Here is a 26,107-nt window from a genome sequence, read left to right as displayed (position 1 = left end):
CCTTCACATCCATACATCTAGTCATACATGCCCTCCGATCACGCAGACTTTTGACACCGCCAGATTTTAGGTTCCGATTGATCTGATCGTGCCAAGTCTTTTTCGGTCGTCCACGTTCTGTTTTCCCTCTCACATTCGCCACATATATTTTCTTAGTCATTCTCTCGCTATCCATTCGCTCCACATGTCCATACCACCGCAAAGAGCTCTTTCTAATCTTTTCAATTATTCCTCGTTCAGCCTTACATTCCTTCCTTATATCTTCGTTTTTAATTCTGTCATACAATGATTTTCCACACATTCGTCTGAGGGAGCGCATTTCAACAGCATTCACTCTGCTTTCATCCTTCCTTTGCCAGTTCCATGTTTCGCTTCCATACATTAGTGTCGGTACTAGAGATGAGAATATCAATAAGAGTACTTCAAATGAGAATAGAATGAGAATATTTGTATTCCTCCGTAATATAATATAGCAGACTGAATGCAGTCGAAATGCGATCCCTCAGGCGAATGTGTGGCAAAACGATGTTTGATAGATGTTCGAATGATGAAATAAGGAAAGAATGTAAGGCTGAGATAAGCATTATCGATAAAATTAAGAAAGGTGTGTTGAGATGGTTTGGACATGTGGAGCGTATGAGTGCAGAAAGAACGGTTAAACTAATTTACGGGGCGAATGTAGTTGGAAAAAGAAGCAGAGGACGACCGAGGAAAACTTGGCACAGTCAGGTATGTCAAATACTTGAAAGCGGCCAGGTCAGGAGTCGTAATAATCGCCGGGTATGTATGAGGAGAGAAGAGGCAAAGAATGTTTGCAAAGACAGAGTGGTGTGGCGTTCGATTCTCTCTGCCTACCCCTGCGGGGAAGCGGCGTGATGGTTAGTTAATTAGTTTTAGTAATATAATCACTTATTACACGAAAGTATTATAATATAAAGTTATTCATTTGCAGCGACGGAAATAAATAACTTGCGAAAAAATCGGGGATAGAATCACCAATACACAAAGGTTTCCCATGTCATTATACGCGCATCTCGTAGCGTGTTTACTCCGCCAGCAGTGCGCAGATCGTCTTACGCGGCGGTCGTGTCGCTACGCCAGCTATTGCGGCTACTTGCAATGTCTTTTTTTCTCGTTTACAGATATTTACCAGAGCTAACATTACAAAATTGTTACATTTTGTCTTCAACTATGGTCAATAGAAGCAACATTTAGGAATATTCACATATTTCCCGTTTTTAAACCAAATTTTCGTATAAAACACATATCGTAAAATACGTATGGGATAACGGACCTACCCCGGTAGCTGGGTCTCGAATCACCCCAATGCTCTGCCATGTAGTAACCACTGAAATATGTACATAAAGTAAATGATAAATGATAATGAGAGTGTTATATTGCTATTCCACAAAGTTAATAAATCTTTTCTTATACAAATATAAGGAAAATCACTGAATTTAGTGGACAATCATGTCGTATTGGCTTCTGGCTGCAAGCGCCCCGAGAAGTGAGTGAGGAAGGACTATTTGGACTTTATGGAAATATGTACATAAAGAAAACGATGAATGATAATGAGTAAACTATGAATAAACAATGCTTTTTATATACAAATAATATAAGGAAAATCACTGAATTTAGGGGACAATCATCTCGTATTGGCTTCTGGCTGCAAGCGTCCCGAGAAGTGAGTGAGGAAGGACTATTTGGACTTTATGGAAATATGTACATAAAGAAAACGATGAATGATAATGAGTAAACTATGAATAAACAATGTTTTTTATATACAAATAATATAAGGAAAATCACTGAATTTAGGGGACAATCATCTCGTATTGGCTTCTGGCTGCAAGCGTCCCGAGAAGTGAGTGAGGAAGGACTATTTGGACTTTATGGAAATATGTACATAAAGAAAACGATGAATGATAATGAGTAAACTATGAATAAACAATGCTTTTTATATACAAATAATATAAGGAAAATCACTGAATTTAGGGGACAATCATCTCGTATTGGCTTCTGGCTGCAAGTGTCCCGAGAAGTGAGCGAGGAAGAAGAAAGACTTTATGGAAATATGCACAAAAAGTAAACGATGAATGATAATGAGTTAAAGTAAACGATGAATGATAATACAGTATTAACAATACTTTTCATATATAAATATAAGGAAAATCACTGAGTTTAGGGGACAATCATGTCGTATTGGCTTCAGGCTGCAAGCGTCCCGTGGTGAGTGAAGAAGGAGAGACTCTATGCACTTTATGGTCGGGTTGTAACTTGGGTCGCTATGCCGTGTACTAACCCGCCTTGTGCCAGGCCCGGGCGCGCGCGCCGCGCCAGCCTGCTGGTGCCCGGCACGCGCTGGTGCGGGCGCGGCGGCGCGGCGGCGCGGCACGCCGAGCTGGGCGCGTTCGGCGCCGCGGACCGCTGCTGCCGCGCGCACGACACCGGCTGCCCCTTCTGGGTGGGCGCCGCCGAGTCCAAGTACGGCCTCCGGAACTGGCGGCCCAACACGCTCATGCACTGCCGCTGCGACGAGAGGTAAGGTCCGACTGGCTAGCTCCGCAGGGAAGCAGCCTTTCTACCCATACTCCACACCTCCACACTCGTACACTTCTCCTTCTTGGTCCTCTGTCCTCCACTGCGGGATACATTCCACACTCATGCATGTGTCTACACATACACTTACAGGTAAGATCCAACTAGCTAGCCCCGCGGGGTAGTAGCCTTCCTAGCCTCTTCCACACTCGTACACTTCTCCTTCTTGGCCTTCTGTCCACCACTGCAATCCTGCAGTGTATCCCCGGGTCTCTTCCTCTTCCACACTCATGGATCTCCACATACACTTAGAGGTAAGATCAGCCAGTTACACTTAGCCCTTCACTGCTGGATACAGGCCCCTTCCGTATCCTTCCATTTTGCTTATGCACTGCTGATGCGACGTGAGGTAAGACCCAACTAGCTTGCCCTGCAGGGCGGGATGGCTTGTTTTTGCAAGCCTTCCTCGCCTCTTCCACGCTCATGCATCTCTTCTTCTCTTAGCCTTCTGTCCTCCACTGCCGGATACAGATCTCTTCCTTATTTGAGCTTCTCTGCATTTCTTTTAGTCAGAGCCATGGTCTCTAATGCATATGTAGTCACTCTAGGTTTCAATCCAATTCTCCATCACGCCGCTTCCCCGTAAGGGTAGTCAGAGACTAGAGTACACCACACCACTCTTTCTCACTCATCAATCACCTCGTACACACCTGCCGTGGTTAGTTAGCTCTTTTTGATACTTGAAAATGTCAAGTTGTCCTCGATCTTGCTCTGTTACTTTTTCCTATAGTCATAGATTTATTGTACCTTTCCTTCCTCACTCATTGACTCCACATGTCCAAACCATCTTTCTTAGTTTGGTGTGTATTGCTTATCTCAGCCTTGGATTATTATCTCACATATAATTTTCCCAAAGTCGTAGTATACTTGAATGAATATGAAGGTCTGTCGTAATAATTTGTATTATTTTAATTAATTTTTGTATTATTGTGTGTTTTGTTTTGTATTTAGTGTTTTTTTAATTAGTTTTTTGGTATTTTATTGTTTTATTTTGCATTGAGTGTTTTTATTATTTATTTGTTTGTATGTTTTTGTAAACGTTCGGGACCTAGAAGTGTGCCTTTCAGAACACCCGTATTGACTTTCAATGTGTCTGCTTATTTTTTGAGTTACTCTATGCATTCATTGGTTGCTAGCTGTCTCCGGCCACGCGTTGCTGCGGCTCAGTCTGGTTAAATGAAAAACAAAAATAGAAAGAAAGCAAACATTTCAATTTCAAAATGCTTGCGGAGCAACGATAATATTACAAATCTTCTAAAAACCAACGCAATCGAAAATAATGAAAATGCTAAGTGACTGGACTGCTTTGAGCAATGCATCGTATTGCGCGTGCTACTTTTAAGTTCAACAGATGGCGCTGCCATTACGACCAATACATACATATATATATATATATATATATATATATATATATATATATATATATATATATATATATATATATATATATGATGAATATAACGAATGAACTAAGGTTCGTACCTCGAACGACTTTTGCAATTATCCTTCTTTTAACATTTAGCAAAGATAGTCTTGCCCTCTGTTCAATCGTCTACAACAACTGCTATGGGCAAAGTGATCTTACCAGCTCGCAACCAGCGCACTTAATTTGGCGAGCGTGCCTTTGCTGTTGCGGTCCGATGGCGTGGAATGCTCTTCCACCAATGGTTAGGAATAGTGAGAGTGGGATGATCTTTAGAAAAAAAAAACTAAAAACACATTTGTTTGCCAAATCCTTTCCACAATAATCGGCTACCGTGACGGAGGTCCCGGGTTCGATTCCCAGGGGTGTCGAATAAATAAAAGTGATTTTTTCACTCCAATATTTATACCATATTACCGTGGACTGGTGCCAGAAGCGGAAAGCTGATCACCTTTCCTTCGTGTGCTAACGATTAACATAACACTGCGTTTGTATGATGCAGTGTCCTATGCACCATTGGGGTGCGGATAAGGTTTTGATAAAAATATATTATTATTATTGCCCTTGTGTGTGTGTGTGTGTGTGTGGCCGGGTAGGTACCCCCTGGCCACGCTCGACTTCACCCGATAGCCATATATCATGCAAAGAAAAGTGTAAAAAGGCGACCGCGGCCTTCTATGGTCAGGTCTATTATTATTTATTCTATGGTAACAATGCCAATTCTGACAGCGCGGGAAGACGTGTTACTCGGGAACACTTTGTAGGGCAGGGGCGTTCAAGCGACCGCCGTGTCTCGCACATACTCTATATTATTTTTGAAAGCTGTCCCACCGCATGCCCAGATCTGATACAGAAGCATCTAGGCTTCCCGACAGATCTTCTCTTGCTAAGAAATCTTTTTTTAGTCGCGTAATTTATAGAAAATGTGAAACAATATAAAATTGTATCCCGATTTTACTGTGAGTTTACATTTAAAAGCTTTCAATATACCTGTTTTTATTATATATTATTATAGTCTTGCAGATGTAGGCAGCGAGGATAGAGCGTCGCGATGTACACTAGAACAGTGATCGCCACACGAGCTACCGCTAGCTCGTCGAGGCTTTTTACAGTGGCTTGCGGGGGATAATATAACTAAATAACTAACCATCATTCCCCGCAGGGGTAGGCAGAGAGAATAGAACGCCACACCACTCTGTCTTTGCAAACATTCTTCGCCTCTTCCACATTCATGAATCTCCTCATACATACCTGATCATTATTACGACTCCTGACCCGGCCGCTTTTAAGTATTTGACAGTATTTGACATACCTGAACGTGCCAAGTTTTCCTCGGTCTTTTTCTGCTTTTTTTCCAACTACATTCGCCTCATAAATTTGTTTAACCGTTCTTACCTCACTCGTACGTTCCACATGTCCAAAGCATCTCGACACACTTTTCTTAATTTTATCGATATTGCTTATCTCAGCTTTGCATTCTTTCCTTATTTCATCATTCGAACATATTGTAAAATAAAAATTACGTGAAATATTCATATTCATAATTTTTTCTCTTTTTGTGTGTATATTAGGTTAAAATCGTTAAAAACAATAAAAAATGTATGTAAAAAGAACTCCACCGACAAGACACACAAGGTGGCTTGGTGGGTCTCTGCAAAAAACAATGTTCTAAATATGTAAAAATTATGATTTAAATAAATGTATATTAAAAAATATATAAAAAAAACCTACATTTAGAAAAATTACATTTTAATTACAAAATGGAAAATCAGATATGAACTGAAAAATGCGATCTCTCAGAAGAATGTGCAACAAAACGATGTATGATAGATGTGCGAATAGTGAAATAAAGAAGGAATGCAAAGCTGAGATAAGCATTATCGATAAAATTAAGAAAGGTGTGTTGAGATGGTTTGGACATGTAGAACGAATGAGTGAGGAAAGAACGGTAAAACAAATTTATGAGGCGAATTTTAGTGGGAAAAGAAGCAGAGGAAGACCGAGAAAAACATGGCACAATCAGGTATGCCAAATACTTGAAAGTGGTCAGGTTAGGAGTCGTAACAATCGGCGGGTATGTATGAGGAGATGCATGAACGTGGAAGGAGCGAAGAATGTTTGCAAGGACCGAGTGGTGTGGCGCTCTATTCTCTCTGCCTACCCCTGCGGGGAAGCGGCGTGATGGTTAGTTAGTTGGTTAATTAGTTAGTTAGTTAGATATGAACTATAAATTAATAAATACTACCTACGACAATGGTTTGGCAAAAGCACCAAATCTCTGTTCCGAGCTGCAGCATCTAAAATGAAGATAGCCACGATGATCGCCGATCTTCGTTACAAGTGGCACAGAAAGAAGAAGAAGAAATAAATAAATATTAGGGGTTTGGCGGACCGCGGCTCCGGCATTCGGCCACTCTGTCCTAAGTAAAGTCACAATAGGTTAAGCAGGGTGTGAAACAGATAGGCAACTCCGTCCCTACTCTCCCCACTCCGCGTTTCCATTCACCCCAGCGCGCGTACCGAATGACCCCACTATGTGGAAACGGAATCCAATATACTAATAGATTCAGTCATGATGTATTATTATTAGCTAATAAATTAATATGAAAAATCACAAGACTATCGGTAACGTACTTATTGAAATCTGTAGAGAACTAAGGGAGATATTTAGTTATTTATTGTAACTGCAGACAGTTGGTAGAATTCCATATTGAATTGTTGGGTAATATATCGCTCACTCCTTTCAAGAACGTCATAAATCAAAAATCGTCAATTTTGAGTTATGCATGTTTTCAGAATGCCTAGAAAATGTACTATACCCTAGAAAAAGAATCATATTTTTAACTTTATATTTACCCGCTACAGGGCAGAAAATGTTGTTTTTTCATTTTGAAGAAAATGTATTGTTTAATTATTTTTTTAAAAAAACTAAATATTTTTCAAATGGAGGAAAAACCTTCAGGTTTTTTCAAAAATATCTGTTGCTCAGAAAAAAGTTCAATAAGTGGCTTGATATTTATTTTTAATACATTGTGTTATATTTTTAAACTTTAAAAACGTTCTCCTGAAAAATCAAGTTTTTTGATTTATGACGTTCTTGAAAGGAGTGAGCGATATCCAAAATAAAACAAGGTTTGTTGGATTGAATTCTACATTTATTTATGTAAATGTTAATACGTGACGCGTTTCGTCTTCTTAGGACATTATCAAACACTCAACTGTAATGCATTGTTCACCGCGTGTGTGCCGCGGCACACTGGTATATCTTGTAGATTAGTTGGTGTGACGCGGAAAAAACGTCTAGTTTTGTGAAAATAACAAAATTCGCTCACTCCTTTCAACAACGGCATGTATCAAAAAACTAGATTTTTCAGGACATCGTTTTTAAGGTTTAAAAATATAATAAAATGTATTTAAAATAAATACCAAGCCACTAGTTAAACTTTTTACTGTGCGTAAAACCTGAAGTTTTATTTATTGTTTCGGTATTAACTTTGTGTTAATGTTATTATACAGACCTGAATGATGGAAGTTTAACTTCTGAAACATGTAGTCTATAATAAAACTCAACTGGTAAAAAACGAAGTGTTTTCTTTAATCATTAAAACTTGAAGGTTTTTTCTCCATTTGAAAAATATTTAATACAATTAAAAAAATAATTGAACAATACCTTTTCTTCAAAATGCAAAAACGACACTTTCTGCCCTGTAGCGGGTAAATATTAAGTTAAAAATATGCCGCTTTTGCTGGGATATAGTACATTTTCTGGGCATTCCGATAACATGCACAACTGAAAATTGACAATTTTTTATATATGAAGTTGTTGAAAGGAGTGAGCGATATGTTAAATGTGTTACCATAATATGGTAAATATGACCCTCATAATATGGTAATATTAACTGTATTTATCTGAAATATTTTTTGGTAGAATATACTCGGGTGATAGAGAAATCAGTGGTTAGAGTTATTTATACCTAGACTAGAAGGAATGTGTATTTTACTACGCATTTTTATCGATTGTTGCGCGGTATGATCGATAATCCTGAAATTATCCGGAGCATAGGTCTGTATGTTCCCGATAGTTACCTAAGTCAGCGTCGGCATAGATTGTTTCACATTCCTATACACAGGACCAACCTGCCGATGGTTATGCCTGTAGGAAGAGCTACCGCTATGTCGAACAATATCACATTGGATATTGATCTGTTCCATGTGTCCGAAGGAGTTTTCCGAAGCGGGATTCTTCTACACCTTTAAGTCTTCTTGCTTACTTTTAATATATACGCCTTGAATATTGTTTGTTATGTATATATTATTTTTTTATTGAATAAATTGAAAATTGAAATACCTGCTGTGGGCCAGACATTGTGGCCCACGGAGCTGCCTACTAGAATCATACGGGCCAGAATGTCTGGCCTACAGAGTGGTAAGATTAAGCATAATATGTTGAATATGTTACCATAACATGGTAAATATGCTCCTCTGAAATTTCTTAATTTGGTAGGTGTACTTTGAATAGGAAAAGTTTGCGTATATTTATATGCATTTTGTTTTACCGCGCATCCGTCTGAGAGATCCGCTTAGAGTGTAAAGTTGTAAGGGGGGAGATTAGCTGTACATGAGCCGGGATTACATTGCGGTCGGATCGTGAAGTGGTAGTCGGCGAGGATAGAAGGAATGGGGGATAATCCTCTGCCCTGAGTGACTCCTCTTGTACTCTGGCAACGACAAGACGGCTACTTTCGAGGGTTTTAAGGAATCGTTCAAATACACTCGGATATATATGTATATACATATATATATTTATATAACTAAAACTAACTAACCATCACGCCGCTTCGCCGCAGGGGTAGGCAGAGAGAATAGAACGCCACACCACTCTGTCCTTGCAAACATTCTTTGCGTCTTCCACGTTCATGCATCTCCTCATACATACCCGCCGATTGTTACGACTCCTAACCTGACCACTTTCAAGTATTTGGCATACCTGATCGTGCCATGTTTTTCTCGGTCTTCCTCTGCTTCTTTTCCCACTAACATTCGCCTTATAAATTTGTTTTACCGTTCTTTCCTCACTCATTCGTTCTACATGTCCAAACCATCTCAACACACCTTTCTTAATTTTATCGATAATGCTTATCTCAGCTTTGCATTCCTTCCTTATTTCACTATTCGCACATCTATCATACATGGTCTTGCCGCACTGAGAGATGGTATTTCCACTGCATTCAGTCGACTTTCATCCTTCTTTTGCCAACTCCATGTTTCACTTCCATAGATTAGAGTTGGAACCAGGACTCCGTTGTGCATTTGTATAATATATATATATATATATATATATATATATATATATATATATATATATATATATATATATATATGTTATATATATATATATATATATATATATATATATATATATATATATATATATATATATATATATATATATATATATATATATATATATATATATGTTATATATATATATATATATATATATATATATATATATATATATATATATATATGTTATATATATATATATATATATATATATATATATATATATATATATATATATATATATATATATATATGTATATGTATATGTATATGTATATATAATAATAATAAAACCCTTATCCGCACCCCAATGGTGCATAGGGCACTGCGTCATATAAACGCAGTGTTATCTTGATCGTTTACACATGAAGGAAAGGTGATCAGCCCTCCGCTTCAGGTACCAGTCCAGGGTAATATTGAATAAATAATACAGTGAAAAAATCACTTATATTTATTTAAGCCCCCTGGGAATCGAACCCGGGACCTCCAGAACGTAAAGTAAAAGTGTTCAAAACAAGTGTTCTGATTATATTAAACTAGTATTTAGACACACTTAAAGTGTTGTAAAGCGCTTTCGATAAGAAGTTTCGATAGAGTCGCAATTCGCTTACATCCGAGTACAAAAGCTTTTGGCTTTGACAATAGACAGGATACATTTCAAGGCGCAGGAAACCAACCCTTAAAACGACATACAAAAGTGAGGGGATAACACTCATTATAAGTTTTCTTATACCCTCTCTACAGACAAATTTAGCAAAGGATTGCAGATCGCACATCGCTCACTCCTTCCAACAACGTCATATATCAAAAATCGACAATTTTCAGTTGCGCATGTTTTCAAATACCCAGAAAATGTACTATATCCCAGCAAAAGCGGCATATTTTAAACATGATATTTACCCGCTACAGGGCAGAAAGTGTTGTTTTTGCATTTTGAAGAAAATGTATTGTTTTATGATTTTTTTAAAAATACTAAATATTTTTCAAATGGAGAAAAAACATTCAGATTTTATATTAAAAGATCTGTTGCACAGCAATAAGTACAATAAGTGGCTTGATATTTATTTTAAATACATTTCATTATATTCTTAAACTTTAAAAACGATCTCCTGAAAAATCAAGTTTTTTTTTAAATATACGACTTTGTTGAAAGGAGTGAGCGATATATATATATATATATATATATATATATATATATATATATATATATATATATATATATATATATATATATATATATATATATATATATATATATATATATATATATATATATATATATATATATATATATATATATATATATTTATATATATATATATATATATATATATATATATATATATAAATATATATATATATATATATATATTTATATAAAATTTGACATCTCATCAAAGACGAAGAAGAACATGAGAGTCTGGGCATATACGGGGCTGACGTCCATCGTAGGCCGGTTTAAGTGATTACTTTACGCACGTGTAACATTCACCAATTCTACAATTATTATATACATTATTGACAACCATACTACACGGTGCAGTATCCTACGCACCATCGGGTGTGGATAAGGGTTTGAATAATATATATATATATATATATATATATATATATATATATATATATATATATATATATATATATATATATATATATATATATATATATATATATATATATATATATATATATATATATATATATATATATATATATATTAGTTAGTTAGTTAGGATTACCTGGAATTATGAATGGGAGAGTGGTGGAATCCAGAGTGGATTTATGAATGGGAGAGGATGTACGGATCAAATTTTTGCCTTGCGCAACATCACTGAAAAGTTTTTGGCCAAAAACCAAAAGCTTTTCTGTGCTTTTGTGGATTTGCAGAAAGCGTATGACCGAGTTGATAGAACGAAGCTATGGAAGGTGTTATCTGAGTATGGGGTAAGCAGTAAACTTATCCAAGGCATAGCATCCTTGTACGAGGATAGCACTGCATGCATAAGGGTAAGTGGTTCATTTTCATCCTGGCTTAGCATCTCTAAAGGTGTTAAGCAGGGATGTGTAATGTCACCGTGGCTGTTTAACCTATACATGGATAATTGCATGAAAGAACTGAAAGATTTAAATGTTGGAGCCAGAATGAATAATTTGACTGTCTGTTGCCTTTTGTATGCTGACGATGCTGTTCTTCTTGCCAATAGCAGAGAAGACCTGCAGGCGTTGGTGACAAAAGTGTATAATGTGTGCAAGGAAAGTGACTTATTGATGAATGTTAGCAAATCTATAAGATTATGGTTTTTGAAAGAGAAGAATGCAGATCTGAATGTGAAATATTGGTAAACGGAGAGATTCTGGAACAGGTAGATGATTTCGTGTATTTAGGTAGTATGTTTTCTAGGGATGGAAAGATTGATAAAGATATAGAAAGGAGAGTGAATGCTGGGAACAAAGTGAACGGTGCACTGAAATCAGTTATAGCAAATAAAAACCTATCAGCGGAAGCTAAACTGGCAGTGCACAACGGAGTACTGGTTCCAACTCTAATGTATGAGAGTGAAACATGGAGTTGGCAAAAGAAGGATGAAAGTAGACTGAATGCAGTCGAAATGCGATCTCTCAGAAGAATGTGTAACAAAACGATGTATGATAAATGTGCGAATAGTGAAATAAGGAAAGAATGCAAAGCTGAGATAAGCATTGTCGATAAAATTAAGAAAGGTGTGTTGAGATGGTTTGGACATGTAGAACGAATGAGTGAGGAAAGAACGGTAAAACAAATTTATGAGGCGAATGTTAGCGGGAAAAGAAGCAGAGGAAGACCGAGAAAAACATGGCACGATCAGGTATGCCAAATACTTGAAAGTGGTCAGGTTAGGAGTCGTAACAATCGGCGGGTATGTATGAGGAGATGCATGAACGTGGAAGAGGCGAAGAATGTTTGCAAGGACAGAGTGGTGTGGCGCTCTATTCTCTCTGCCTACCCCTGCGGGGAAGCGGCGTGATGGTTAGTTAGTTAGTTAGTTAGTATATATATATATATATATATATATATATATATATATATATATATATATATATATATATATAATATTTTTATATCCATCTATCTGATTCTGACAGTTCAGAATATTATATTTTTTCTATCTGATGTCTATTGTTTTATTCAGCGCGACGCATGCGACATCTGGTGGTAGATCTGTTTTATGTAGGTACTATATGTAAGTACTTAATGAAATGTATAGGTAGGTACCTAGGTATTTTATTACATATATATATATATATATATATATATATATATATATATATATATATATATATATATATATATATATATATATATATATATATATATATATATATATATATATGTATATATATATATGTATATATATATATATATATATATATATATATATACATAAGTTTTTGAGAAACTCCAGATTTGTGAGCAAGTATTTGGACGCACTGGAAATGCTGTAAATACAATAGCCCTCATAGCTATGTCGTAAAGTACGCTTGACCACAGAAGTGCTTTGTTTCTTGACTGGGGGTGGAGTTCGAGGTTTTGCACGATTAAGGCACTTAGGTCACGTCTTTAAAATTGATTTTATTTGTTATTTATTATGATCGATACAAAAGTTTTTTTTTTAATAATTGAAATTCATTTTATTTTTACGCATTTCTCCGTCCGTCGGCCTCCATAGTGTGATGGTCAGCACGCTCGGCTACCATTCTGGAGGTCCCGGGTTCCATTCCCAGGGGGGGTCAAATAAATATAAGTGATTTTTTCACTGTAATATTTATTCAATATTACCCTGGACTGGTACCTGAAGCGGAGGGCAGACCACCTTTCCTTCATGAATTTCAATTTATCCTGAACTCTTTCTATTTTATTAATATAGGTTTTATAAAGTATAATTGCATAATGAAGCAAATTAATTAATGAATGTTTTTTGTCCTTCAGACGAATGTGTGGAAAATCATTGTATGACAGAATTAAAAACGACGATATAAGAAAGGAATGTAAGGCTGAACGAGGAATTATTGAAAAGATTAGGAAGAGTTCTTTGCGGTGGTATGGACATGTGGAGCGAATGGATAGCGAGAGAATGACTAAGAAAATATATGTGGCGAATGCGAGAGGGAAAACAGAACGTGGACGACCGAAAAAGACTAAAAATCAGAACCTAAAATCTGGCGGTGTCAAAAGTCTGCGTAATCGATGTATGGCTGTGAAGGAGGCGAGGAGTGTATGTCAGGACAGAAGAGTGTGGCGTTCCATCCTCTCTGCCTACCCCTGCGGGGAAACGGCGTGATGGTAGTAGTAGTAGTAACTAACTAACCATCACGCCGCTTCCCCGCAGGGGTAGGCAGAGAGAATAGAGCGCCACACCACTCTGTCCTTGCAAACATTCTTCGCCTCCTCCACGTTCATGCATCTCCTCATACATACCCGCCGATTGTTACGACTCCTAACCTGACCACTTTCAAGTATTTGGCATACCTGATCGTGCCATGTTTTTCTCGGTCTTCGTCTGCTTCTTTTCCCGCTAACATTCGCCTCATAAATTTGTTTTACCGTTCTCTCCTCCCTCATTCGTTCTACTCGGCTCGTGCTCCGCAGATACGACAGCCGCGTCTTCTATACAGCCGCCATACTTTAGGCCGCGAGTCCGTAAATGTTAATATTTTTGTGTAAATACACCATAAAAACATAATGAGTAAAGTGCATTGTGTACTGTGAACATCTATGATGGATATCCGAAAGTTTCACTACAAAAAAAAAGCAAAAATATGCTTTTTTGTCAAAAATAATGTAATGTAAAATAATCCAGCACGGGACGGAAAGTTTGACACTCGAAATCGAGCAGCTTAGAGGTTAAAAATGCTGTAATAACGACATCTCTAACATCCGATTGATAAACTGGCCTTTGGTTTTGCCGGAGTCAATGATTTTTCCCAAACCGATTGAAGTTTAGACCTTGTTAGTGGCAGATTGATCTGCTAATTGGCGGATTATCCTCGTTTGCTACCACTTTCTGCTTACTTAAACTGACCCCTGCTACGTAAAACTGTTGCAATATACGTCTCTCTCGTTATATATATATATATATATATATATATATATATATATATATATATATATATATATATATATATATATACAAATAATATTAGCGATCTTTCCTTCATGTGTTAACGATCAACATAAAGCTGTGTTTATATGATGCAGTGTCTTATGCACCACTGGGGTGCGGATAAGGGTTTGAAGAAATATATATATATATATATATATATATATATATATATATATATATATATATATATATATATATATATATATATATATATATATATATATATATATATATATATATATATATATATAAAACCCTTATCCGCACCCCAATGATGCATAGGGCACATATAAAAGCATATAAAAGCAGCGTTATCTTGATCGTTAACACACGAAGGAAAGGTGATCAGCCCTCCGCTACAGGTACCAGTCCAGGGTAATATTGAATAAATATTACAGTGAAAATTCAGTTATATTTTATTAGACCCCACTCTGGGAATCGAACCCGGGACCTCCAGAACGGTAGCCGAGCGTGCTGACCATTACGCTACGGAGGCGAAATTACAGTAAAATGTGGTAAAAACAAAGTTGTTATATTTAATATGTAAAATTGTTTAATTGACTTTTATCATTACTATTTTTTTTAAATATTTTTCACGTACATGCTGTATAATTCCCGAATAAAAAAAATTAAATAATGAAATAGCAGCTGAAGGGATATGAATGTAGGGGAACATAGTCTTTGTACAAAATTTATTGAGCGAAAAACCATTCTATCGCCATTTTTTGCTGTGATGTTGGTTATATCGACTGCCTTATAAACGAGGCGGCGCAAAATCAATCACCCTATCGGAAGATGCTATAATTTTTGCAAAAAGCGTCATTTTTAAAAAAAAATACTTATTTTTATTAACATATATTGTATAAATTTATTTAAACAACAGTTTTTGACATCGCGACATTTTGAGTGTGTCCAAATACTTGTTCACAAAATCTGGATTATCTCCAATTACAAAAGTCAATTTCATATTATTTTTTGACATCTCATCAAAGATGAAGAAGAATATGTAAGTCTGGGCATTTACGGGGCTGATGATCACCATAGGATGGTATAAGTGATCACTTTACACACGTGTAACATTCACCAATTCTCTATATAAATATGTATAACTTAAGTACAAAATTATATTAAATAATAAACGCTGTTCTGCAGCACTGAACCTGAACCTGAATATGGAAGTCTGGGCATTTACGGGGCTGATGACCACCATAGGATGATATAAGTGATCACTTTACACACGTGTAACATTCACCAATTCTACCCATTATTGACAACCACACTACTCAAATTCTTGGAAGTTATATATATATATATATATATATATATATATATATATATATATATATATATATATATATATATATATATATATATATATATATATATATATATATATATATATATATATATATATATATATATATATATATATATATATATATATATGAACCAATTTAGAAACCTTGTTCTTGAATCACTAGAACTTCACTAGAGACATCTATTGGTGAGATGTAAAGAAGCTTTTTACTAAGCAGAAACTCTTATATTAGTATGTGAGATCCGAATCCTGGATTATATCCTTATTATTTAAACATCCACAACATGTGAGTGTGTCCAAATGCTTGTTCACAAAATCTGGATTATCTCCAATTACAGGAGTTATTTTTATATTATTTTTTGACATCTCATCAAAGATCATTTTAGATATCCCTCACTCCTTTCAAGAACGTCATAAATCAAAAAACTAGATTTTTCAGGAGAATGTTTTTAAAGTTTTAAAATATAATACAATGTATTAAAATAAATATCAAGACACTTATTGAACTTATTACCGTGCAACAGATCTTTCTAGGTAAAACCTGAAAGTTTTTTCTCCATTTGAAAAATATTTAGTACATTTTAAAAAAATAATCAAAAAATACCTTTTCTTCAAAATGCAAAAACAACACTTTCTGCCCTGTAGCGGGTAATAATTAAGTTAAAAATATGCCTCTTTTGCTGGGATATAGTACATTTTCTGGGCATTCCGAAAAGATGCACAACTAAAAATTAACGATTTTTGATTTATGACGTTCTTGAAAGGAGTGAGCGATATGTCAAAAAATAAATAGTTTTAAACATGTTTTTTAAAATTTTTTGCTGAGACCCACCAAGCCACCTTGTGTGTCTTGTCGGTGGAGTTCTTTTTACATACATTTTTTATTGTTTTTATCCATTTTAAACTAATGTACACACAAAAAGAGAGAAAAAATTCAAAATATAAACAATTTTTACAATTTTTCATAATACTAACTCTCGATCATTTACCCATTCCTTTAATTTGCCTTTGTTCCATGTTTTATTTTGACCTCTAACCTCCGTCGGCAACAAATTAAAAAAGTCTGTAACGATGTACTGCAGTGTTGGACTCCCATATTTACTGTTAATTCTTGGGACTATCAAACCTTCATTGTGTGTAAATCGTGTATCATGGATGTGTCTTGCCTCGATCATATTTGTCATTTGCGATCTAGACAGCTGCAGTATACATACGGATTGATAAAACGGGCACAAGTGCGTATCAGCCGCTCGACGGATATCATGTTTTTCACTGACAGAAAAAAAATTCCCTCACCCGATTAATTATTTTTTTATTTGGGAGAAAAACATAATTCGATGATTAATTTTGCCCCTCCTTGAATCCGTTCGTATACTGCAGCTGTCCAGTACACAAGTGACAAACACGATTGACGTGCGACGTCATTTGCAAGAACTACGACATCTTCCGATAGGGTGATTGTTTTTGCGCCACGCCGGGTCTGTATATGTACATATATTATGCGTAAGAAGGCGTTTTCTTAGACAAGATATGACGCGTTTCCTTGAATGTCCTAGGGCAGTTTTCCTCAAACTTTTTCTATCCAAGGCACGCCTGCCAAATCTAGAATTTTTAGAGGAAAAAACCAAAAAGCCAAAGAAAGACAAAGACAAAGAAAAAGACAAAGAAAAAGCCAAAGAAAAAAACGAAGTTTATTCAAAATTGATATATTATTTTATTATTTTTTGACATCTCATCAAAGATGAAGAAGAATATGGAAGTCTGGGCATTTATGGGGCTGACGACCGTCATAGGCTGGTTTAAGTGATCACTTTACACACGTGTAACATTCACCAATTCTACCCATTATTGACAACCACACTACTCAAATTCTTGGAAGTTCTATATATATGAACCAATTTAGAAACCTTGTTCTTGAATCACTATAGAGACATCTATTGGTGAGATGTAAAGGAGCTTTTTACTAAGCAGAAACTCTTATATTAGTATATGAAGTTCGAATCCTGGATTATAATCACACACATGAGAAACGCCAGAAAATACCATTTTCATTTTTATTATTTAAGCTTGTAATTTGACCAGATAATTTATTTACAACATTTTGAGTGTGTCCAAATACACTAAATCTGGATTATCTCCAATTACAGGAGTTATTTTCATATTATTTTTTTAATTGTTTATTTTTCATCTTTGATGAGATGTTAAAAAATAATATGAAAATGACTCCTGTAACTGGAGATAATCCAGATTTTGTGAACAAGTATTTGGACACACTCAAAATGTTGTTGATATATTATTAAATTTGATGAATTTAAAATCAAATCTGAAATTTTGATGACTGATTTGGACTAAGTTAAAAAAATAAAATAAAAAAAATAAACCCTTATCCACACCCTAATGGTGCATAGGGCACTATGTCATATAAACGCAGTGTTATCTTGATCGTTAACACATGAAGGAAGGGTGATCAGCCCTCCGCTTCAGGTACCAGTCCAGGGTAGTATTGAATAAGTATTACAGTTTTTTAAAATCACTTTTATTTATTTTACCCCCCCTGGGAATCGAACCCGGGACCTCCAGCACGATAGCTGATCATTACACCACGGAGGCGGACGAAAAAACTCCTGAAAAATCGAGTTTTTTTTTATTTATGACGTTCTTGGAAGGAGTGAGCGATATGGCAACACTGGCGGTACCGCGCACACGCGCGAGTTATTTCGCTTAGAATTTTCACTCATGAATTACATGAAATTATAGTAACTTTAAACATAAAGAGTAAGTCCACTCACGAGTAGGCACAGGCCATGAAACTTATAAAGTTGAAGCCTGAGTAGGGACATGATAAACGGTGTTGCATAAGCCGTAGCTAGATTTCAGAGTCACTTGGACGTTAGGTAATTCAAAAAAGAAAACCGGGCACACGCGGAACACGGTTCTGGAAGGGTAGGAACGCCGATATCTCACCTCACGGGTCATTGGTTTCGTGAATATAATATGCAAAACATATTTTGCGACAAACGCGTATTAAGGAGTGAGTATGTAGAGTAGAACCTCGATATAGCGGACACCTCCGTTTAACGAGCTTCGGATATAACGGACGAAAAATTAAAACAAAATGAAAGCGCCCCGTCTATTTAAAATACAATATATATATTATATTCTACAATAAAATACAACTTAGTAGACTCAAAAAATCTGTGTTTGATTTGAAATTAATACATAAATTAAAATGGAGTTCTGCAAATTAAACGCCAAATTAATAAATAAAATATAAATAAAAAAAATGATGAAAATGTAACTTTGTTTTAACATCACTATAAATATTTTATTATAAGTTAATTATAATGTCTACCGGTTTCGAAGCTAACCGCTTCTCTATCAAGACTGATTAATACTATATTAATCAGTACTACTATAATACCAAGCTATAATACTATATTAATCGTTAATTAATACTATATTAATGTATTAATCAGTCTTGATAAAGAAGCGGTTAGCTTCGAAACCGGTAGACATTATAATTAAGTTATAATGAAATATTTTCAGTGATTTTAAAACAAAGTAACATTTTGATTATAAAATGGAAAATCACAAAGTTAGTGCTTGAAATATAAATTATAAAAAATGATGAATTTGCTTGCAGGTTCCGCGCTTGCTTGAAGCTTGCCAACACCGACGCCGCCAACATGGTCGGCAGGCTGTTCTTCAACGTCGTGCAGACCAAGTGCTTCGTGCTGAAGCCGGCCAAGGTCTGCCTGGAGCGGTCCTGGTGGGGCAAGTGCCTCCGGGCGGGGTACGCCAAGCAGGCCCACCTCAGGGAAAACCCCGGCTTCTAAGTCCCATCTGCCCGCTGTGACCTGATATGACCTATCATGGACTGAAGTGATCAACTAGTGTATAATGACTAATTGAATCATTTAAACCCCGGTTTCTAAGTCTCACTTAGGCCCAGCTGTGACCTGATATGACCTATCATGGACTGCAGTGATCAACCAGTGCGTAGTGTCCTATCGAATCATGGAACCCCCGGGTTCTAGGTCCCCAGTCTAACCCAGCTGTGACCTGATATGACCTATCATGGACTGCAGTGATCAATCAGTGCGTAGTGACCTATCGAATCATGGAAACCCCGGGTTCTAGGTCCCCAGTCTAACCCAGCTGTGACCTGATATGACCCATCATGGACTGCAGTGATCAACTAGTGTATAATGACTTATTGAATCATATAAACCCCGGTTTCTAAGTCCCTCTCTGTTCGCTGTAACCTGATGTGACCTATCATGGACTGTAGTGATCAACTAGTGTATAGTGACTAATTGAATCATGTAAACCCCGGCTTCTAGGTTTCCAGTCTAACCCAGCTGTGACCTATCATAGACTAGTTATCGAACAGTGTATAGTGACAACTCATATCATGGAAATACCCGATTGTAATTTTTTTCACTTAATTTTACCTATCATAGACTGTAGTGTTTAAACAGTGTATCATGACCCAATTCGTATCATGGAAACACTTTCTGACCTAGGTGTAACCTGATATGATCTATCATAGACTGTACTAGCCAAATAACGTGTAAAAACTGAATTATTATTATGTAAACACATGATTGTTAACCTTTTTCTGACCTAGGTGTAACCTTATATGACCTATCGTAGACTGCAGTGATCAAACAGTGTACGAGTACAATGACTTAACTCGTATCATGGAAACACCCGTTTTTAAATATTTTCTGACCTAGATGTGACTCAATTTGATCTTTTATTACACTTAAGTGTTGAAAGTATGTATAAACTAAATAAACGTATCACGGAATCACCGAATTGTGATTTTATTTTGACCTATGTGTAATTTAAATTGACCTTACTTAGACTGTTGTGATTATAAAATACGTAACGACTTAATTCGTGCTATGAAAACGTCTCACTCTAAATATTTTATTGGTATAGAGATGCAACTAGATTTGACCTAATAAAACAGGTCAAATTTGCCAGTAGTCATCAATGGACCTTAGTGACTTAATTGGTATTATCGTATCACCCGAATGAAAATCACCTCCTTGACCTATGACATTATTGTGACCGCATTTGACCTAACACGGACTGTAGTTATCAAACAGATTGTAATGACTACCCATATCATGGAAGACATATTTTACCTTCTCTCGACTTTGTCTGACCTAACTTAGACTTTGGCAACTGGAATGTCGTTGAGTGGGTAACTGCTAAGAAAGCCATCTAAACATAGATGAAGAAGAATATGGAAAACGCGTGGGAATTCGGACACTCAAATGCTAGATAAGACGCTGAAAATCACGTTTTCAGGCGTTTCCCTGTATGAAAATAATCTACACTCAAGGTTAATTGTTTTATTTAATTAATGACATAAAAGTATTTTTTCTTTTCTTTTTTAAGATGTACCTGTAATGGGCCATGAATTTTTATTTCTTTGGGGATTTTATTATAGTATTTCATTCATACTACTACTACTACTACTACCATCACGCCGTTTCCCCGCAGGGGTAGGCAGAGAGGATGGAAAGCCACACTCTTCTGTCCTGACATACACTCCTCGCCTCCTTCACATCCATATATCTAGTCATACATGCCCTCCGATCACGCAGACTTTTGACACCGCCAGATTTTAGGTTCTGATTGATCTGATCGTGCCAAGTCTTTTTCGGTCGTCCACGTTTTGTTTTCCCTCTCACATTCGCCATATATATTTTCTTAGTCATTCTCTCGCTATCCATTCGCTCCACGTGTCCATACCACCGTAAAGAACTCTTCCTAATCTTTTCAATTATTCCTCGTTCAGCCTTACATTCCTTTCTAATATCGTCGTTTTTAATTCTGTCATACAATGATTTTCCACACATTCGTCTGAGGGAGCGCATTTCATTCATAATATTCATAATAATCATTCCAAATATTTGAAGTTTTGTTGAAGCCCTGTAAATACACAGACTTCCATATTCTTCTTCGTCTATGTTGAGATGTCTAAAAAAGCTGATTTAGACGACAAAACAAACTAACAATGCTATAGTTTAAGACCATAGACGTGTAAAACTATGTAAATAATGTATTAATATTTAAGGAACATCTGAAATACAATACATAGAAAAAATATAGAATAATAATAATAATAGTTATTATAATTAAGGGTGTACTATATACATATATATATATATATATATATATATATATATATATATATATATATATATATATATATATATACATATGTAGCGAATGTGGAGGACATGTGGAGCGAATGGATAACGAGAGAATGACTAAGAAAATATATGTGGCGAATGTGAGAGGGAAAACAGAACGAGGACCTCCGAAAAAGACTTGGCACGATCAGATCAATCAGAACCTAAAATCTGGCAGTGTCAAAAGTCTGCATAATCGGAGGGCACATATGACTAGATGTGTGGATGTGAAGGAGTGTATGTCAGGACAGAAGAGTGTGGCGTTCCATCTATTCTGCCACACAGGGGGTGTGGAAACGGCGCAATGGTAGTAGTGGCAGTGTATATATATATTTATATATATTCTTCTTCTTCTCCGTCTTATTCCTCATTGCTGAGGGCTGTGAGCCTTGCAGAAGCAATGACTCTTCTCCAGTTATCCCTTGCCTGCGCTGCACGTAGCACTCCAACCACCGAGGTGCCTGCTGCTGCCTTAATTTGATCGGTCCATCGTGTGGGGATCTTCCTTTCCCTCTCTTTCCCTCCGCCATCCAATCGTAGTTCCTGGCAAATGGACTCAATGAGTCCATTCGCCATATATATATGTATATGTATATATATATATATATATATATATATATATATATATATATATATATATATATATATATATATATATATATATATATATATACAATTCAGAACGCGACTGGTTGGACGAGGATTCATTTGTAAATTATGTTTAGAATAAATTCTGTAATTTAATTTCTCTTAATAATATGTATCTTTTATTAACGCCTCTCGATTCAATAAAAAAATCAACTTCCCCTTGATGTTTAAATTTTAAGAGCGCCACACCACTCTGTCCTCGCAAACATTCTTCGCCTCTTCCACGTTCATGCATCTCCTCATACATACCCGCCGATTGTTACGACTCCTAACCTGACCACTTTCAAGTATTCCAAGTAGGATGTGTAATGTCACCGTGGCTGTTTAACCTATACATGGATAATTGCGTGAAAGAACTGAAAGATTTAAATGTTGGAGCCAGAATGAATAATTTGACTGTCTGTTGCCTTTTGTATGCTGACGACGCTGTCCTTCTTGCCGATAGCAGAGAAGACCTGCAGGCGTTGGTGACAAAAGTGTATAATGTGTGCAAGGAAAGTGATTTATTGATGAATGTTAGCAAATCCAAGATTATAGTTCAATTTATATTATTTATTAATAAATTAGTATGCAAAAACAGTCCAGCACTCAAAAACAGTACACACTGAGTGTTTGATAATGTCTTAATAAGAGGAAACGCGTCCCATATTATCATATACATATCGCTCACTCCTTTCAAAAACGTCATAAATCAAAAATCAACAATTTTCAGTTGCGCATGTTTTCGGAATGCCCAGAAAATGTACTATATCCCAGCAAAAGCGGCATATTTTTAACTTAATATTTACCTACTGTTTTAACAGTAGATTTTAAGAAATAGTGGTATTTACTAAGTAAAACAATAATTAAAAATGGATAGATTTTACCACAAAGTGACTGCCGAATCAATTAACGAAATTAATATTTACCCGCTACAGGGCAGAAAGTGTTGTTTTTGCATTTTGAAGAAAAGGTATTGTTAAATGGTTTTTTCAAATATTCTAAATATTTTTCAAATGGAGAAAAAACCTTTAGCTTTTACCTAAAAAGATCTGTTGCACAGTGAAAAGTTCAACAAGTGGCTTGATATTTATTTTCAAAACATTACATTATATTTTTAAACTTTAAAAACGTTCTCCTGAAAAATCAAGTTTTTTGATTTATGACGTTCTTGAAAGTAGTGAGCGATATATGTAAATAAAAGTAGAATTCAATCCAATAACCGTGTTTAATTTGGGATATATTACCCGACAATTCAATATGGAATTCTACCAATTGTCTGCAGTTACGATAAATAAGTTAGACTAAGTTGCTTTCAAAAAATATTTATCAATGTCTTTACGAAATAAGGTCTTTAATACAACAAATAATTGTTATGTACTTAATAAAGAAACTACTTAAAAATGATGTGTTTCATTGAAAAGATGTAAAAAGAGGGGAGTTGGTGAAAACGTCCCAGCAAAATCACTATGCGAATACACACACGGAACCACAAGATCAAACACATCAAAAACACTGAAAAATCAAACAACCCAAAACACATTGTTTAGAAAAACAGTCTTTATCCCTCCCTTCCCGGTGTTGTGTGTCTTGTACACATTGCTTCTAATAACCATAATATTTCTATAAATATAATAAAGACTCGGCTGAGATTTTAGCTATTCTTCCATAACATATTTACGCATTCATTTCAATCTTAGATATTCATTTGAAAGGCCTATCAATGGCAATATGTTTGGTTTATAACACCGTTAAAATGTAGAATATATATATATATATATATATATATATATATATATATATATATATATATATATATATATATATATATACATATTTATGTATATATATAACTAACTAACCATCACGCCGCTTCCCCGCAGGGGCCCGCAAAGGTAGGCAGAGAGAATAGAGCGCCACACCACTCTGTCCTTGCAAACATTCTTCGCCTCTTCCACGTTCATGCATCTCCTCATACATACCCGCCGATTGTTACGACTCCTAACCTGACCACTTTCAAGTATTTGGCATACCTGATCGTGCCATGTTTTTCTCAGTCATCCTCTGCTTCTTTTCCCAATAACATTCGCCTCATAAATTTGTTTTACCGTTCTTTCCTCACTCATTCGTTCTACGTGTCCGAACCATCTCAACACACCTTTCTTAATTTTATCGATAATGCTTATCTCAGCTTTGCATTGCTTCCTTATTTCACTATTCGTACATCTATCATACATCGTTTTGTCGCACATTCTTCTGAGAGATGGCATTTCGACTGCATTCAGTCTACTTTCATCCTTCTATAAATTAATCTCTCAATTAAACAATACCTTTTCTTCAAAATGTAAAAACAACATTTTCTGCCCTGTAGCGGGTAAATATTAAGTTAAAAATATGCCGCTTTTGCTGGGATATAGTACATTTTCTGGGCATTCCGAAAGCATGCACAACTGAAAATTGACGATTTTTGATTTTTGACGTTCTTGAAAGGAGTGAGCGATATATATATATATATATATATATATATATAATATGCTTATCTTTATACATAAAAAATTTAATGATAAATTACCCAAATATTTTAAGGAGAAAATAATTTTAAACAAAAATTTTCTTGAACATACATAGTACTAGAAATAAGGATAAAATAAGACAGTCGCAAAATTGTCTATTGTACGAGGGTTTGAAAATGCATGAAGAATGAAAGGAGTCTGAAAGAATGTAAAAAGAAATCCTTTGTTTACTGTGAGAAGATTTTGTGTTAAATGTAATATAAGCTAAGTGTGTGGTTGTCAATAATGGGTAAAATTGGTGAATGTTACACGTGTGTAAAGTGATCACTTAAACCAGCCTATGACGGTCGTCAGCCCCGTAAATGCCCAGACTCCCGTATTCTTCTTCATCTTTGATGAGATGTCAAAAAATAATATGAAAGTAACTCCTGTACTTGGAGATAATCCAGATTTTGTGAACAAGTATTTGGACACACTCAAAATGTTGTAAGCTAAGTAAAGGCGAGGCGTCCGCCTCCGTAGTGTAATGGTCAGCACGCTCGGCTACCGTTCTGGAGGTCTAAGGTTCGATTCCCAGGGGGGGTAAAATAAATATGAGTGATTTTTTCAATGTAATATTTATCAATATTACCCTGGACTGGTACCTGAAGCGGAGGGCTGATCACCTTTCCTTCATGTGTAAACATCAAGATAACACTGCGTTTATATGACGCAGTGCCCTATGCACCATTGGGGTGCGGATAAGGGTTTTATTATGATGAAATAAATGAAATATAGAATATACAGCTACGGTAGGTTCATAGCAGGTAGTAACCCCCCACAGCAGGTACGCGAGCGCCTATGTGGCCAGCGTGTTTACAGGAGTGGGTACTCGTGTTGCAGATGGCAGATGGGTGCTTGATGCTTTCATTGAGAATAAGTAGAGATCCCTG

The 26,107-nt window shown here is 35.8% G+C and overlaps 1 protein-coding gene across 2 annotated transcripts in view; it reads left to right on the top strand.

The window, feature by feature from the left end:
• LOC148303619 (uncharacterized) overlaps positions 1-24,060 on the top strand; it is a 59,074-nt gene extending 35,014 nt beyond the window's left edge. Inside the window, exons 3-4 of one of the 2 annotated variants that reach the window (XM_088269672.1) lie at positions 2,314-2,538; positions 19,467-24,060. In XM_088269672.1, the coding sequence (XP_088125798.1) occupies positions 2,314-2,538; positions 19,467-19,659 (418 nt within the window). In that variant the 3' untranslated portion in view covers positions 19,660-24,060. The remainder of the gene's footprint in view (positions 1-2,313; positions 2,539-19,466) is intronic. The other variant, XM_088269674.1, reaches the window with a different exon arrangement.
• Positions 24,061-26,107: the final 2,047 nt, after the last annotated feature.

The sequence above is a fragment of the Brachycentrus maculatus genome, unplaced genomic scaffold (assembly GCF_059751285.1).
Source record: "Brachycentrus maculatus isolate JH-2025_06_01 unplaced genomic scaffold, ASM5975128v1 h1tg000360l, whole genome shotgun sequence".
Taxonomy (NCBI): domain Eukaryota; kingdom Metazoa; phylum Arthropoda; class Insecta; order Trichoptera; family Brachycentridae; genus Brachycentrus; species Brachycentrus maculatus.
The sequence above is the reverse complement of the archived record's forward strand: the minus strand, read 5'-3'. Positions and strand labels throughout refer to the sequence as shown.